General features: G+C 54.8%; 6 protein-coding genes across 6 annotated transcripts; 2 read left to right on the forward strand and 4 right to left on the reverse strand.

Moving 5' to 3' along the window:
* Positions 1-314: 314 nt before the first annotated feature.
* J4E93_006580 (uncharacterized protein) lies at positions 315-1,393 on the forward strand (the record flags this gene model as incomplete). Its single annotated transcript, XM_049344493.1, has 2 exons — positions 315-834; positions 978-1,393. The coding sequence occupies 2 exons, from the start codon at positions 315-317 to the stop codon at positions 1,391-1,393; spliced, it is 936 nt and encodes a 311-aa protein (XP_049198147.1).
* Positions 1,394-1,503: 110 nt separating this feature from the next.
* Positions 1,504-2,202, reverse strand: J4E93_006581 (uncharacterized protein; the record flags this gene model as incomplete). Its single annotated transcript, XM_049344494.1, has 1 exon — positions 1,504-2,202. The coding sequence occupies one exon, from the start codon at positions 2,200-2,202 to the stop codon at positions 1,504-1,506; it is 699 nt and encodes a 232-aa protein (XP_049198148.1).
* Positions 2,203-2,684: 482 nt separating this feature from the next.
* On the reverse strand, positions 2,685-3,468 carry J4E93_006582 (uncharacterized protein; the record flags this gene model as incomplete). Its single annotated transcript, XM_049344495.1, has 2 exons — positions 2,685-3,104; positions 3,163-3,468. 2 exons carry the CDS (start codon positions 3,466-3,468, stop codon positions 2,685-2,687), a joined length of 726 nt encoding a protein of 241 aa, XP_049198149.1.
* A 303-nt stretch (positions 3,469-3,771) lies between these two features.
* On the forward strand, positions 3,772-5,311 carry J4E93_006583 (uncharacterized protein; the record flags this gene model as incomplete). Its single annotated transcript, XM_049344496.1, has 4 exons — positions 3,772-3,786; positions 3,875-4,160; positions 4,274-4,646; positions 4,705-5,311. The coding sequence occupies 4 exons, from the start codon at positions 3,772-3,774 to the stop codon at positions 5,309-5,311; spliced, it is 1,281 nt and encodes a 426-aa protein (XP_049198150.1).
* A 316-nt stretch (positions 5,312-5,627) lies between these two features.
* Positions 5,628-8,633, reverse strand: J4E93_006584 (uncharacterized protein; the record flags this gene model as incomplete). The annotated part of the gene is made up of 9 exons (XM_049344497.1): positions 5,628-6,651; positions 6,700-7,867; positions 7,919-7,964; positions 8,014-8,144; positions 8,199-8,312; positions 8,362-8,406; positions 8,457-8,462; positions 8,515-8,548; positions 8,616-8,633. The coding sequence occupies 9 exons, from the start codon at positions 8,631-8,633 to the stop codon at positions 5,628-5,630; spliced, it is 2,586 nt and encodes an 861-aa protein (XP_049198151.1).
* A 999-nt stretch (positions 8,634-9,632) lies between these two features.
* Positions 9,633-13,421, reverse strand: J4E93_006585 (uncharacterized protein; the record flags this gene model as incomplete). Its single annotated transcript, XM_049344498.1, has 1 exon — positions 9,633-13,421. The coding sequence occupies one exon, from the start codon at positions 13,419-13,421 to the stop codon at positions 9,633-9,635; it is 3,789 nt and encodes a 1,262-aa protein (XP_049198152.1).
* Positions 13,422-14,738: the final 1,317 nt, after the last annotated feature.

The following is a 14,738-nucleotide window of genomic DNA, read 5'->3' on the forward strand; positions in this document are numbered from 1 at the left end:
CAGTCACCGCGCCTTTGCAAGGTGGCACCAGCGTCGCAAGGCATCATTGGAAGCAGACTCACGCCAGCTTACGCCAAGGCCTAAATGACACATTGACTGAAGAAACGAATCAACTCACAATGGAATGTGAGAAGAGGTGAGCTGGTTGCGGTCATGCCGCTGCCACAGTAGTCAGACTCCAGCATGCACGCCCTACGAGCAACATGTCAGTGTAGATTCATCCTTCCCAGCCTACAGTGAAGACCAGTCATGGCATTTATCTAAACACTCCAAACACGCTTTTTCGATCCCAGTCGCATCAATAAACCACGACAATGGACAAGTCGCGAAAGACGTGCGTAACGTACGTGGCTGCCGACTGCGGTTCCATCATACCAGGGAAGTCCAGGGCGGCTGCGGCTTTCAAAACGGTCGACATCTACCGCAGACTGGTCGAAGCGGGCGTAAACGTTATTGACATCGACATAAGTCAATTCCCCGACAGCGATGGCCCGGCTCGGAGACCGGACGTGCTCGACGGAGAGGTGACCTACAAGCCTAGTCCCTTCGTACCTGGCAATATCCGCAACAGGACGGGTAATCTGGAGCTTCTTCGCAGAGTGCGAAAGAAGATGTCGGTAAACTTCCAGGCGGAGCCCAGAGCATTCCAGCTAGTTCTTGGGGGCGAGTGCTGCATGCTGCCAGCCATTCTTTCCTCTGTCAAGCAAGAGTACCAAGACTCTACTATTGGTCTCATCTATATCGACGCGGACACTGATCTGCACTCACCTTTGGACGACGATTGGAAGGGCTACTTTGCAAGCATGGTGAGCAAACTTCAGACGCAAGAGGAACGTGAGCCAAACACTGACTTCGTACACTTCATCTGCAGACGATGACGCAGCTCATGGCGCGGCCCGGGGCAATTAGTGATGAGTCGGAAGGCACACGAGACCCTGTACTCGCTCGTGAGAAGCTCTGCGATAGTACCAACACAGTTTTCTTTGGCACAAACCTTCCCCACCCGGGGAACAAGCCGAAGCACCTAGCATATTTGAACGACGAGCACTTCAAAGTCATCTCGTCAGAAGCGGTGGCAAACCATCCGGAAGGACGTGCAAACGAAGCATTGGAGCACCTTGAGCAGAACAAAGTTGAGGCTATCTGGATCCATCTTGATATTGACTCCATTGATCCAGGCGAATTCCCGCTGGCAAATGTCCCAAACTTTACAGGTGTGGCATTTCAGACGATGATGCAAGCCCTGACAGTAGTCATGGCTAGCACCAATGTCGTTGGACTGTCCATCGCAGAGGTCAATCCAGATCATGATCCTGACCTGGCCATGACGACGATGCTAACCAAAGAGATCGTGAGTATGCTTGCGAGAAGGGAACTGGGTCACTCATTTTGAACGGTCTGGAAATGCGGCCTGAGCACACGAGACCTGGACGTAGGCTGGAAACAAGCGGGTAGGACCATTCATCTTCATAGCAATTCGGCGACTATCATTCCTGGTATCATCTATCGCTTGGGCTCGTACACAAAAGCGACCTCCTCGTACATGTCCCCATTAACTACCAACCTGATTCTACCCTTCTCTATGAAGCCCGCTTTCTGATAAAACGTCTGCGCAGCTTCAACGGTACTGTCCAAGTACACAGGCACCCCTTCCTTCTCGCACAAGTCCATGCCCCAACGCAGTAGCAAGGTACCAATACCCATTCGAGAATAATCAGGTGATACAGCGAGCCACATAAGATCTAGACCTCCAATTAGTCCGCATCTCGGGTCATGCAGAAGCACGTAACACCACCTACCATAATGCGGCGTATGCCCAATGACTTCCTCCACAGTCTTTCCAGCGGCCGCTAACCAAGGCTTCAACACATTCCAATCAGTGCCCTCCGGCAACTTCCAAGTTGGTAGTTTCCAGTCCTGCTCTTCGGCCTTGATCGGATGGCACCACACGGCATAGCCTACAGTCTTACCTTGCTCTTCCCTCACTTCAGCCTCGTCCGTGTGTTTGGCGACTAGGACTGTAATTTTGGGCTCCTTCATGTCAGCTAAGATTTTTTCTTCGACGCAGCCCTGAAGTGCTGCCCATATAGCAGGGGTGGGGTAAATGGCTCGCATGAGGGCGTTGGAGCTGAACGCTTGGACATGTAGGGCGGCGATGTCGACTGCATCTTTGGGCCGGGCTGGGGATATGGACACGGGCATTGTGGTTGATGTTTGGGCTCAAGAGACGATGCTTCTGGGTCAGGGTTTAGGGGGGCGATGCACAAGGTCGTAGCGTGCATATGTGAACGTGGTCAGGTTGGATTTGATGGCTGAGGCTGGAGGGGTCACATGGTTTTTGTCAGCCTCGTGTGACGTATTTTGATGGATCTAGAAGCAAAACAATTAGAGCAAGCACAAACAAGATGCAGTGGTTTGGCCCAATCTTGCTGACCAAGTTTGCCCGGGCAGGGGAAGAGAGTCGTGTGTAGTCCGTGGTGCGCTAGCACACAGGTTTCTACCTTGCCCCTGCTCTGTTCTCATATCTGTGCGCATCGGGAAGGCCCGTTTGAGGATGGAAAAACAAATTGCATGTTGGCTGACACGAACTGCCTGTTCAGCAGCGAGAATTTAAAGGTTTGATTGGGGGGATGTATGGCTACTCGACCACCAGAGCCCATTGCGAAGAGCTGTGAGATTTGTCTTCACCACCACCGCGCGCCAAAAATCTTGGGCGCAACCTTGTCCTTCTTGTTCTCGGAAATCAGATCAATCCTCTGATGACCCTTTACATCCACAGCAAGCGTCTCGTAGTCGTAGTCATTTTGACTTGGTCTCTTGGTCAAATGTACATGTACCACGCCCTGTCCCAACGGCCCCTCGACAAAGAATCTGAAGCGCAGATGCTCAGTGCCCCACTTGTCAGTCTCTTCGGTACTGCTGAGGTAGCGATTGCGCGCCCATCGCGACCAAGAGCCTTCACCAAAAGCTGCAATTTCGGCGCCTGGACCCAGTAGTTTTTGACAACGGGGGTCCTGACGTATAAGTGTTGTTGCGCGGTTGAAGTAGGCAGTCTTGGAGGAGGGACTGAAGACATCGGAGAACAGGAAGTAGCCCACGCCGCCCTGGTAGAGTGGTTAGCCTTGCGCTTCCAAAAGTGGACTCGGTGAGGGGAAGCTGTACAGTTGCTACTATGCCCACCAGGACCACTACAAAGTTGAAGCTCTGCTGGGTGGTCCGCACTGCCTTTTCGCCCGGTGACAGATCAGACCATCGGACTTGGCCGGTGTCACCGGTCAAAGAAATCGACTTTCTTTGCGGTTTTGGCGTCGGACTGCTCGTCGACGTATGCGTGGCTTGTGCATGGTGGGTGGTGGAGAAGGCGATGCGCCCGATATGCGCTCTGCGATTTGAGGCACGGATGCGCGGTAAGACGAATGTTGGTCGAATGAGCGCGATGGCTTCAGTGGGCTTGTATGCGGCGGCCATTGTGACTATGCGTGCGAGTGAAAGGTGAAGTTGAAGGCATGCGATGTGATGCGATCCAAGGATGCGGAGCGGAGCTCGTATGACGCCGGGCTTGAGGTCGACGCAGCCGCGGCCCGGTTCCTGCATCGGTCCCTACTTTTGGTATCGACACCGCACGCTCTATCAACCTCCCGAACCAACATTCGCTCTTTGAGCACAAGCCCCCGCCATTTCCAGAGACGAGCGCACTGGTGAAAGTGCAGCCAAGCGAGCATGAGCGCAAATAAGAAGAGCAGCCTTACGGGCTATCTCCCAGACATCCTCATGGCAGCTGCAGCAGTACGTCTATTCTACGAACGCGCCACAGTCTCCCCACACCCGCTGTGCCCCTCACTGAATTTCCGACTACATGCTCATATCCCCGTAGCCACTAATAGCCTACTTCGTAATTCGCAACCTCCTCACACGCCTCGATCCGGAAGCTCAACAAAAAGAAGAAGCCCGCGCCAAAGCCTCAGCCGCCACACGTAAACTCGACGCCATCCTTACAAGCAAACGGCGGAAAAGCTACGGCGAATACGACAGTGAAGATGAGGAAGACACAGAATCGAGGCACAGACGGCCCAGGATACAGGATCTCAATTTGAATACCTACGAGCAGACGATTGCCATGGAGGTAGTTGCGCCCGAGGAGATTCCCGTGAGCTTCGAGGGTACGTCACAACCTCGTTCGGGCTTGAGCCGTGGGCTGTGGAATTATGCGCATGAGTGCGCGCGAATTGGCCTACTGGAAGCCTGATCGCAGTGCAACGCTGACACATTCCAGACATTGGTGGCCTCGACTCTATTATTGAGGAGCTCAAAGAATCCGTCATCTACCCTCTGACCATGCCCCATCTCTATTCCCACTCTTCCTCGCTCCTCAGCGCACCCAGCGGTGTCCTCCTCTATGGCCCTCCCGGCTGCGGAAAGACTATGCTCGCAAAAGCCCTCGCGCACGAATCCGGCGCCTGCTTCATCAACCTACACATCTCGACGTTGACGGAGAAATGGTACGGCGACAGCAACAAGCTCGTCAACGCCGTCTTCAGTCTGGCGAGGAAGCTACAACCAAGTATCGTCTTCATCGACGAGATTGACGCAGTCTTGGGACAGAGAAGAAGCGGAGAACATGAGGCCAGCGGAATGGTGAAAGCTGAGTACGTCTCAATACCATCCCATTCCACTTGCGACGAAAGTAGGACTGACAATTCCTAGATTTATGACCCATTGGGACGGCCTCGCATCCAGCACCTCCTCCGGTACATCGACCCCCCAGCGAATATGCATCCTCGGCGCCACGAACCGCATCCAAGACATTGACGAAGCCATTCTCCGCCGCATGCCCAAGAAGTTTCCCGTCGCACTCCCTTCAGCCACACAGCGTCACAACATCTTCTCCTTGATCCTCCGCGGCACCAAAATCGACCACCAGAACTTTGATCTAAACTACCTAGTCCGCGTCTCGGCTGGTATGAGCGGTTCGGACATCAAGGAGGCGTGTAGGGATGCGGCCATGGGGCCAGTGCGGGAGTACATCAGGAGAAAGAAGGCAGACGGTACGCTGAGGAGCAGCAAAGGTATGGCACAGGGCGATGTCCGTGGACTGAGGACAGAAGACTTCTTCGGCCGGGGAAAGGGGCTGCGCGAGATGGAGACGGTGGACGATACACGTGAGGAGATGAATGCGCGCGTACGAAGTCGAGTTCACACTACTTCCGAAGAGTCGGAGGAAGCGAGCAGCAGCGACAGCACAGCTAGTGGTGAGGAGAGATTCCGCGACTCGGCATACCAGGGCGCGACCAACGAGGCTGTCGTACAGTAATGACAACGCTGCCATTGAATATGAGTATGGCCCTGTAAAATGTTTGTATATGTTGGAATATCACGAAGACAAGACCAACGTACATATGGGTGGCGTTTATGTGGGCTAGGCATAGATTTAAGGAAGGGACGTGATACAACGTCACATCATGCTACAATATATCGAATCACAACTTTGAGCACCATGTCCTTGAGACATCTATATCATCGTATCGTTTTCCGTTACCGTACCTACGCTACGTGGAGCAGCCACACATCCAAAATCAAACTGCAGCTACAACGGATCCGCCAAGCAAAACAACGCTTGATGCAGACGCCTACTTCTCCTCCTCACTTTCCTCGCTCTCTTCCTCGTCTTCGTCATCTTCCTCGTCGTCTTCTTCAGCATCGGCTGCAATCTCCTCATCGGCATCATCCGCCTCTACTTCGTCTTCTTGGATCAAAAGGTCCTCCACCGTTCCGCCTTCTTTCTCCAACCGCAGGTACTCATCCCATTCGGGGAACATCTCTGCATCGCCCTCACCGTCCTGAGGTGGTGCGCCAAGAAGTCTAGCGACCTTGGTCTTGTTCTCCTTCTCCAGGGACTCCTTCCATTGCTTGACAAGGCCAGCGGTAGCGCTTGGCTTGTACGTTTGTGAGAAGAGAACAGCCTCGGCGAGGCGGTTGGTCTTGACGAGCAGGTCGATGCACGCCTGGACATCGCCGATTTGCCAGAGCGCAGAGAAGGCTACATTGTTTGCGGTGGCGTTCTCGGCCAGGGAAGCGAGTTCCCGGAGGCCAGCGGCATCCGAAGTTGCGCTGTAGAGGAGGAGAAGGGAACCAAGGTCCTTGGCCTTGACGAAGCATTCCTGCGCGAGCTTGACATCCCAGTTTGTGAGAGCAGCATCACCGACAGTCTTCCACTTATGCTCTGTGTCCTGCTCACGAGCAATTGTAACAGCCTGTTGCAGATCTCCAAGGGACAAGGCGAGATCGAATCGGTGTTCGGGATCGGTGGCAACCTTGAGCGCCATTTCCTTCTGGCCCTGACCTTCCAAGAATCGAGCAATCTTGTTGTTCTGATCCTTGGGCACAGAGGGAAGCGTCTCCTCGGCGGCTTCGAAATCACCTCGGAGGATAAGTGTCTGGTACTCAACGACGGCCAAAGACAGCGCGAAGGAGACCACATTGACATCCTTGTCAGCGACATATATTCTGGAATCACGAGGTAGATATCCAAGGACGTAGTGAGGCGAGTCGAAGTGGGAAATGGTGTACGTTTGATCGCCGACAAGGTAGTTCAGGCGATTTGTGCTGTTTGTGTAGATGAAGCAGTCTCCGACCCAGGTACCGGTACGAACGCTGCTTGTCATTAGCTTGTGGATTCAGTCGTGACTTTTTACAACGTACCTCTCGTTGATGTCGCACACAACTTCAAATGCAGACTCGGCGCCGTCCTCGTCCACTTCACCGTTTTGCACGGCTTCTAGGTAGTTCTCCCTAGAGTAGCGGAGGACATAGAATGTGTCTTCCGTGGCAAGCGTCACGAGTTCCCCGCTCTCAGACCAGTAGACGCTCTTGGGCTCGACCTCTATCCGTCGAACCAAGGCGCCAGAGTCCCAGTCGAATAGGCCGATACCGCCTTGACCCTTCACACCCAGAAGCACGCCGCCACTCAAGCCGTCAGCCGAGAAGCCAACATTCAGTACACTCCGCTCCTTGAAGTTGCGGAAGATCTTGACACTGGTGGAGGATTCCCGGATGGCGTAGTCCTTGTCGTGTTCTTTCGAAGCCCAGCAGAAGTCGAGAGCGCTACCGAAAGCTTGGTTACGAAGAGCAAGCGCAGTGTAGATGATGTATTCGCCATCACCACAAACTGCTACGAAACGTCCGTTGGGCGAGTGCAGCAATGACTGTGGGTACAGCTCGGTTGAACCAAGATCCTTACTAGGGAGCGAGAGTCTCTCTCCATCCTTGAGCTGATCACTGCCTTTGATCACCGATGTGAGAATGTCGTTGTTCTTCGCCCAAAGTAACTTTCCGCTACCGTCCATGCTGACAGCTGGCTCTTCACGACCCATGGTGATGACAACAGCTCCGTCATCGAATCCTAGTGCCACGCCATTTCTTCCCTTTTGGTACGATACACACCATGCGCGCTCCAACCCGTAGTTCAAGGATTGTTCCAACCGGTAGGTCGACGAGTGCCAGATTTTGATTGTGCCGTCTTCTGATCCAGAGATGATGACGGGGAGCTCGGGGTGGTAAACAGCGAAACTGACGTTAGAAGTATGGCCTTCGAGTGTCGCAATCAGCGCTTTTGTTGTGTAGTCCCAAACCTTGACTGTCCGGTCATCGGAGGTTGTAAGGAGATATGGCTTGTCCGACTGGGGGTAGTAGTCGATGAAGTTGACACCTTTGGTCTCGTGCGCCTCGAGCGTAAAGTTGGGAGTAGAGCTGCCGAGGGACCATATCTTGACGGTACGGTCGAGACACGCGGAGGCGAATGTGTTGGGGTCCTTGGGATTTATCGCGATACCCATAACGTAGTGCTGGTGGCCAGCGAACTCTTGTACGCCTGCCATCTGTCAGCATATGCCATGTCTTTTAGTATGACCACTCCACATACACTTCCACGACTTGTCCCAGTCCCAAAGCTTTATAGTCATGTCATCCTAAAGCCACATCAGCTTCGCTTCTGCGTTGTTCAGATATGTTACCCACACTGGCGGTAAGGACGAAAGGTTGTGTCGGGTGGACAGCGATTGCGCGGATATAATCGGGGTGTGCCTCGAAAGATGTGACCTTCTCGGAGGTGTTGTAGTTGTAGACGCGCAACTGGAAGTCATCGGAACCTATATGTGCATGTCAACTTCTTTTCTAATAGTCTCAGTTTGCTTGGGCTTTACCGGCGACTATCCAGTTCTTCCTCGCAATGAAGCGACCAGCGCGTACGGGTACGTCGGTAAGCTCGAAGGTTTTGACAATCGACTGTGATATATACGACCAGATGTGGACGTGTCCTGCCTCTGTCAGCACTTTGCCTGTAGCGGGAGGACCAGCTGTGCATACCGCTGTATAAAGTCGTGAGGATCCATGGCTCGGTCGGGTGAAAGTCTTTGGGGATATTTAGCGGCGAACATGTCTAGCAGAGCTGCTGTTCTTACCAATGCCTGTAGCATGTTAGTGTACGTCTTGGTAAGTTTGTCCATCGAGGCTACTCACCTTTGACACGCTCCGATCGCGCGAAAAGCTGCCTCTATATCCAAAGCCGGGTTAGAATTGCTCTTTGCTACTAACGTATGCAACGGCGCGTTGTTGCGTACCTTGACGTCGAGACGCATTGTTGTAGCTCAACTGTGTATTGCGGAGGGGTGGATTATGGGAACGTGGCTTTAGTAGCCAGTCCACAGGTGCGCAGGCAGTCGCGGAAAGAGACAAGGAAATGTGAACGGGTATCGATGGTATAGAAGTCCAGAGAGGGAGAAAGCCAGTCACGGGATTCGCTGGGGTGTTACTGCTTGGTGTCCTCCGCAATGTGTTCGATGTTCAGCGGAGCTGCGCCAAGACAGCGACAGGGTTCACGCAGCCATTTCCCACTGCGGCAGGTTCGAAAATCCGTCGATAGCAGACGAAATGCGCAACATTACCGCCTCCGCTAGCTGCACGGGGCTGTAGATCCTACGCCGTGTCCACAAGGCAATTACGTTCAACACATCATCTCATCTATGCACCATGCGAGCAGTCTTTGGACATTGCGGCTGCTCATGTGGGACCCTGCGGCTTTGCGCCTGCGTACCTCAAATCACGCAAGTGCATTTGTGACGCTCAACAGATAAGTGAATTCTTCTTCAATTCCGACCCTACAACTATGTACTCGGAACGACAGCCTCCCCACAAGTAGCCCCTGCGCGCTGCCGCTCATGCATGTACAACGCATAACGAATATATCGACAGCAACCCCAAACCCTCCACCCATGGCATGAAATAGCCATTTCAGATATCAACAAAATGACGAGAGGAAAAACGGTCTAGCTTGACCAAGCGTAGACTGGTATCTTAGAAGTGAAATACAGTGAAAGGAGAATATATGTTAAAGTATAGAGTGTAAGTTTATGTTGGGTTAAGCGAACGTGTCCGAACGGTAGTGATGAGAGATTTGCTTCGCGGCTGGATCCTGAACACCAGCTTGGATGAGGTCGGTGCGACAAGTGGTTGTTGATATGGGACAAAGCAGGTCGCTGGGACGGAGGTGTATTGGGAGGCACGGGGTGGAGCCGTCCACGTCCAGTCTATGGTACAACGACGCAGACTTTGTGGGGGAGGGTAAGGGTAGTGATGCTTTAGTTCCAGCCAAGAGAGTTCTCAGCCATGACCGGAGCCGAGATCTGTTGTGTTCGGACACTGCGACCCTGAGTGGTACTGCTGCCTTGGCTGCCGCGACTACCAGGCGTCATTCGACCATTCCGAGCGCCATGCATCCAAGCAGCAGCGCCACCTGGGATTGAACCGTAGGTCATGCGGCTGGTGCTGGGGACAGAGCTCGAGCGCTGGTGGGCCATACGCTTGTTCCTGTATCGGCGAGCAACAAAGAACATGGCTGCACCGTAGGCGATAGCACCGACAATGGCACTGCTAGCGACGATGGCGCTGGTCTTGTTGACAGTGCGGCTGGCACCGATGTCGCCTCCCATAGCACCGCCATCGCCGGAACCACCTGTGGACTCAGCACCTGGTTCGGCAGCCGCATTGGCAGGGCTGTTGTCACCCGGCAGCTTGCCTGCGGGAAGAGGGCAGGCGGTGTTGATCAAGGTCGTGAGGTCGTTCACTGTGGAGTTCTTGTTATGCCAGAAAGCATCGGCGGGGTTGCGGAGCTGCGCTGCGAGCTTCGTCTGCAGATCCTGGGGAATGGTGAACAAGGCAAGAGTGGTGATGAAACCCTGGTACTCCATGGTGTTAAGAGGCTTCAGACCGAAGTTCTTGACCTCGGAGGTTGAGATGTTCAAACCGTCTGCGATAGCAATTGGCAGGTAGTGGAAAATTTGCTGCCCACCATCGTTTGCAGACACGAACGGGTAGTTGAGCGGCCACTTGAAACACACTTGGCCCATGAAGCTGTTATCCGGCCTCTCAGGAGGGACTCCTCCAGGCGGCGCAATCATCTGTGGTAGACTCGAGGGGATGCTGCTGACGGTGGGGCTGGGGGTTGGCATCGTCGAAGCCTCAACGATGATGCTAGTACCAACGATGAGCGAAGTTGCGCTATCGGTAGCGGTCGGCGTAAGGGAAAAGACCGGCGGCGCCTTGCTAGTGGTAGTCGGCAGGGCTGGAATAGTGATTGAAGCAGAGCCCTTCGAGGATGTAGGCTTGGGCGTCTCTGAGGTGGGTGGTGGAGTGGACACAACGACGGATGACGGAGCAACGGAGCCAGTGCTGAAGAACGAAGTGGGAGCATCGCTGAGGGTGGCGTTACCAGCACTTGAAGGGTTCAGAGTAGTGGCGGCAGTCGAAGAAGCTGACGAAGGTCCTTCTGAAGCCGGAACAGTGAGAGATTGGCTGCCCGACGACGTTGGAACCGGTGATGCAGATGTGCCGATAGAACCTGTACCAGAAGGAGTGATACCCAAGCTTGCGGAGCCTGAGGGCAAGGCAGTTCCTGAAGATGCTGAAGGTGTGATGCTTGCAGTCTCGGAGGCTGTAGGCCCAACGCTGGAGGAGAGAGCCTCAGAGGCAGGCACGCCAGACGAAGGCACAACTTCAGAGGTGGGGGTAGGCACAGCGCCGGATGGCAAGAGTCCTGAAGAAGGAAGGACGCCAGACGATGGTAGGATACCTGACGAGATTGGCAGGCCAGACGACGGGAGAACTCCGGAAGACAGCAAGCTTGAGGGCAAGACAGTCGGGATGATAATAGGACCAGTGCCGGTGGGAAGAGCCGAGTTCAGATCAGACAAGATGCTTGATATAGCACTGGGCACCACAGACACAGGGAGATCCGAGACAGCTGAAGACAACAGCGAGGAGAGTGCCGGAGGAAGAATGCCCGACGCGCTGGCAGAAGCTACTGAGGTGGGTGCAGTAGATGCAACACCGCTACCGGTAGGCAGGACACCAGATACGACCGACGATACAAGTCCCGGTAGGTCGAGGATCGGTGAGCTGGTAGCTACGGTCTCCGAAGTAGGAATGGCTCCAGAGCTCAAGAGAGAAGTCGGTGTCGCAGTTGAAGCAGCAGAATCACCAGTGCCCAAAGCCGTAGTGATGCCGATGACAATGCCGGATGATGGCAAAAGGGGTGCGCCAGTCGAAGCAATCTGAGAGGTGGCTGTCGGGACTTCTGATGGAAGGAGCGAGGACAACAGCCCACCGACTAAGCCGCCGGATGAGGTTGGCTGAACAACGGTCTCAGGAATACCTCCAGTGGTACCAACCTCGGAAGTGGCGGCAGGTGGCAGAATCGACGATAGTAGCCCGCCAAGAAGGCCCCCAGACGAAGTGGGTTGAACGATAGTCTCAGGAATGCCTCCAGTCGAGCCAACTTCAGAAGTAGGCACAGGTGGAAGGATTGACGACAAGATACCACCAAGAAGGCCACCGGAAGAGGTAGGCTGAACAATCGTCTCAGGAATACCACCAGTGGAGCCGACCTCAGAAGTAGGGGTGGGTCCGAGTAGCGTTGAAAGCAGACCACCAACCAAGCCGCCGGATGAGGTAGGCTGCACAATCGACTCAGGAACACCACCTGTGGATCCAGGGACGATGAAAGGCCCCTGGAAGCTGGATGCGGCAGGAGAGCTTGGTGCAGCAGAGGAAGCAGGAGACGCAGTGGGTGTCACGATAGTCTCCGGGATGCCTCCAGTGGAGCCGACAGCTTGCTGTGATGACTGGACAGCAGTCGATGAAACTACCTGGGTAGGTTGAACAACAGACGTGGGAACACCGCCAGTGGATCCAATAATTGGGTTGAGAAGCGATGAGAGAAGTCCACCAACGAGACCAGCAGAAGTCGTTGTTGCAGTAGGTGTGTCAACGGCTGACGACGATGGCTGCACAATAACATCCGGCAGTCCGCCTGTCGAGGCAGGGGTGTTCTCAACACCAGGAGGAGTCGAGGTTGGCTGTGCGATAGCTGAAGTGGGCTGCACGATGGTCTCGGGAATGCTGCCGGTGGAAGGCGCTGGCTTGCTCTCGACGGCGGATGATGGCTGGACAATCACATCAGGCAGTCCTCCAGTTGGGGCAGCCGCTGAGCTCTGAACGATCGAGGAAGCTGGAGTATCTTCAACGGCAGTCGAAGAAGCGGCAGCTGAGCTTTGGACAGTGGAAGTTGGTGGGACGATGATGTCAGGCAGTAGACCAGTGGAGCCGAGGATAGGACCCAGAATAGGGCTGTCAGCCTTGGTAGAAGAAGCGGCGCTGCTTTGGGCGGTTGATGTGGGCTGCACAATAGTCTCGGGAAGACCACTGGTAGTGCCAATGTCTGCCGCTGAAGAAACAGCGGTTGTTGGCTGAGGTTCAGAGATAGGCTCGGACGTGGTGGTCTCGACAGGCTTCTCGCTTTGCGGTGCTTCGGAAGCAGACGTGGGAGCAGCTGTAGACGATGGCTCAGTGACAGATTCCTGAGTTTGGCTTGATGAGCTAGCGATGGAGCTAGATGACGCGGCTGCAGAGCTCGATGCCACAGGTGGTGGTGGTGAGAAGACACTGCTTTCTGAGCTTTCTGAGAGAGGTGCGGTAGAGGAGCTCTCTGCCAACGTGGAGGACAAAGTGCCAGTCGTATCTACGTCGCTGGTGCTGACAAGCACATCTGAGGAAGAGGCAAGAGCCGATGAATCGGAACTACCGCGGAACAGCGATTCAATGAAGGATGGGAAGTCCATCTGGCGGGACGAGAGCTGCTCGGTAGTGCTGCTGGACGAGTAGCTGGTGGATGGCTCTGGAGTAGCCGCGGGGGTCGTCGCATTGGTAACGATTTGTCGCTTTACGTGCCTAGGGAAGTAGTATCGGGGGCGGCCTTGGGTTTGTTGTGGTCCTGGTGCAGGCATGGCCTCTGCTGTCGTGAGGAGCGGGCCAGAGCCAGAAAGACTGGCCAGAACCAGGGCGGCTGCCCATACTGTAGTTGAGCGAGGCATTGTTACGATTATGATGCCTGGTTATGTATAATTAGATATCTCGAGAGTCTCGAAGGCAATGTACGAGAAGCCTGCGGTTGTTAGCCATGGCGTTTGCAGTGTCAGCATCAGAACATACTGTCAGGGCTATGGTAAACGAGTGTACTTGACGATTGTCAATGTTGGATAAAGAATGGACCTGTCGCATGTTAGTCTTCGCGGAGAAAGCGCGTCGCTGAGCTGGGTGACTCACTAGACTGTCGATGCAGCTAGGAATAGATGGTTGCACAGGCGATACGATTACTGCGTCGTCGCGATGTTCTCGGGCTGGTCGCGGGACTATGCTGTCATGTTTGACACTGACAGGTACCGGAGAATAGTCGTCGCGTGGGTCTAGAAGCACGCGGTACCGAACCAGGGCCGATCAGAGATTGGTACGCACGTGGATGACAGCGAGCGAGCAGACAGGCGACAAAGAATCGTAGGAGTGGTCGAGGCACTCTGAGCACGATTCGCAGCGGTTGCGTTTTCTTTGTTCCTGAGCAGCGGGTGGCCGTGCGTGTCGTAAGTGGTCAGCGGGGCTGGGACGCGTTTTCGTGGACGGTGCGATGCTAAAACGAGCGGCGACGACGTTGATAGGCAACGGTCAGATTACTAGTAATTGCGGCGACGGAGCGGAATTGCTTTTGAAGGAGTGGTCGTGATTCGGAGAATCGTGCAAGGGAGCGTGAGGCCTGGGGCGACGTGGAGAGCGGTGCTTGACGGTCGGAGGAGAGAGCCACGGGGAGCCACGGGCGGGGGATGCGCAGAGTCGATATATGAATGCGCCCGTTGGGGGTTGTCGGCGGGTGGTGGAGAAGAGGTCGGCTTGGGGCGTGGGCGACGGGTAGTGAAGAAGAAGAGAAGACAGGGCGCCGGTCAGCAGCAGCAGTCGCCCAGGTGTCCAGGCCAAAACGGCGGCAGGCAGGGGCGAGGGGCGGAAGAGGGAAAGCGCCGTGGGCTGCGAGTCGCCAGCGTGTGCTCCCTGCAGGAGAACCAACTGCCCACCACTAGTGCCAGTGTCCAGGACGGGGAAAGCCAGGGTTTCGCGCGGCGGGCCTCTGCATTCGATAGTCGCAAAATAGAACGGCGCTTGCTGCAGAGGGAAGTAGTTCGCTATTGACGTCGCTGGTGGAGACGATGTGAGGGCTATGTGACAGGAGACAGCAAGACTTCAGAGGCTGCGACGACGAAAAGGCGAAGCGGACATTGTGTCTCCATCAGCAGCAGATTGCGCATGCCGCCACGGTGCGCCTGTGGATTAATTTGCATCTGGCCGCGAGGCCCTGGTCGTGCAGA

This window comes from Alternaria ventricosa (assembly GCF_023758065.1).
Source record: "Alternaria ventricosa strain BMP 2768 chromosome Unknown scaffold_11, whole genome shotgun sequence".
In the NCBI taxonomy this organism is placed as follows: Eukaryota; Fungi; Ascomycota; class Dothideomycetes; order Pleosporales; family Pleosporaceae; genus Alternaria; species Alternaria ventricosa.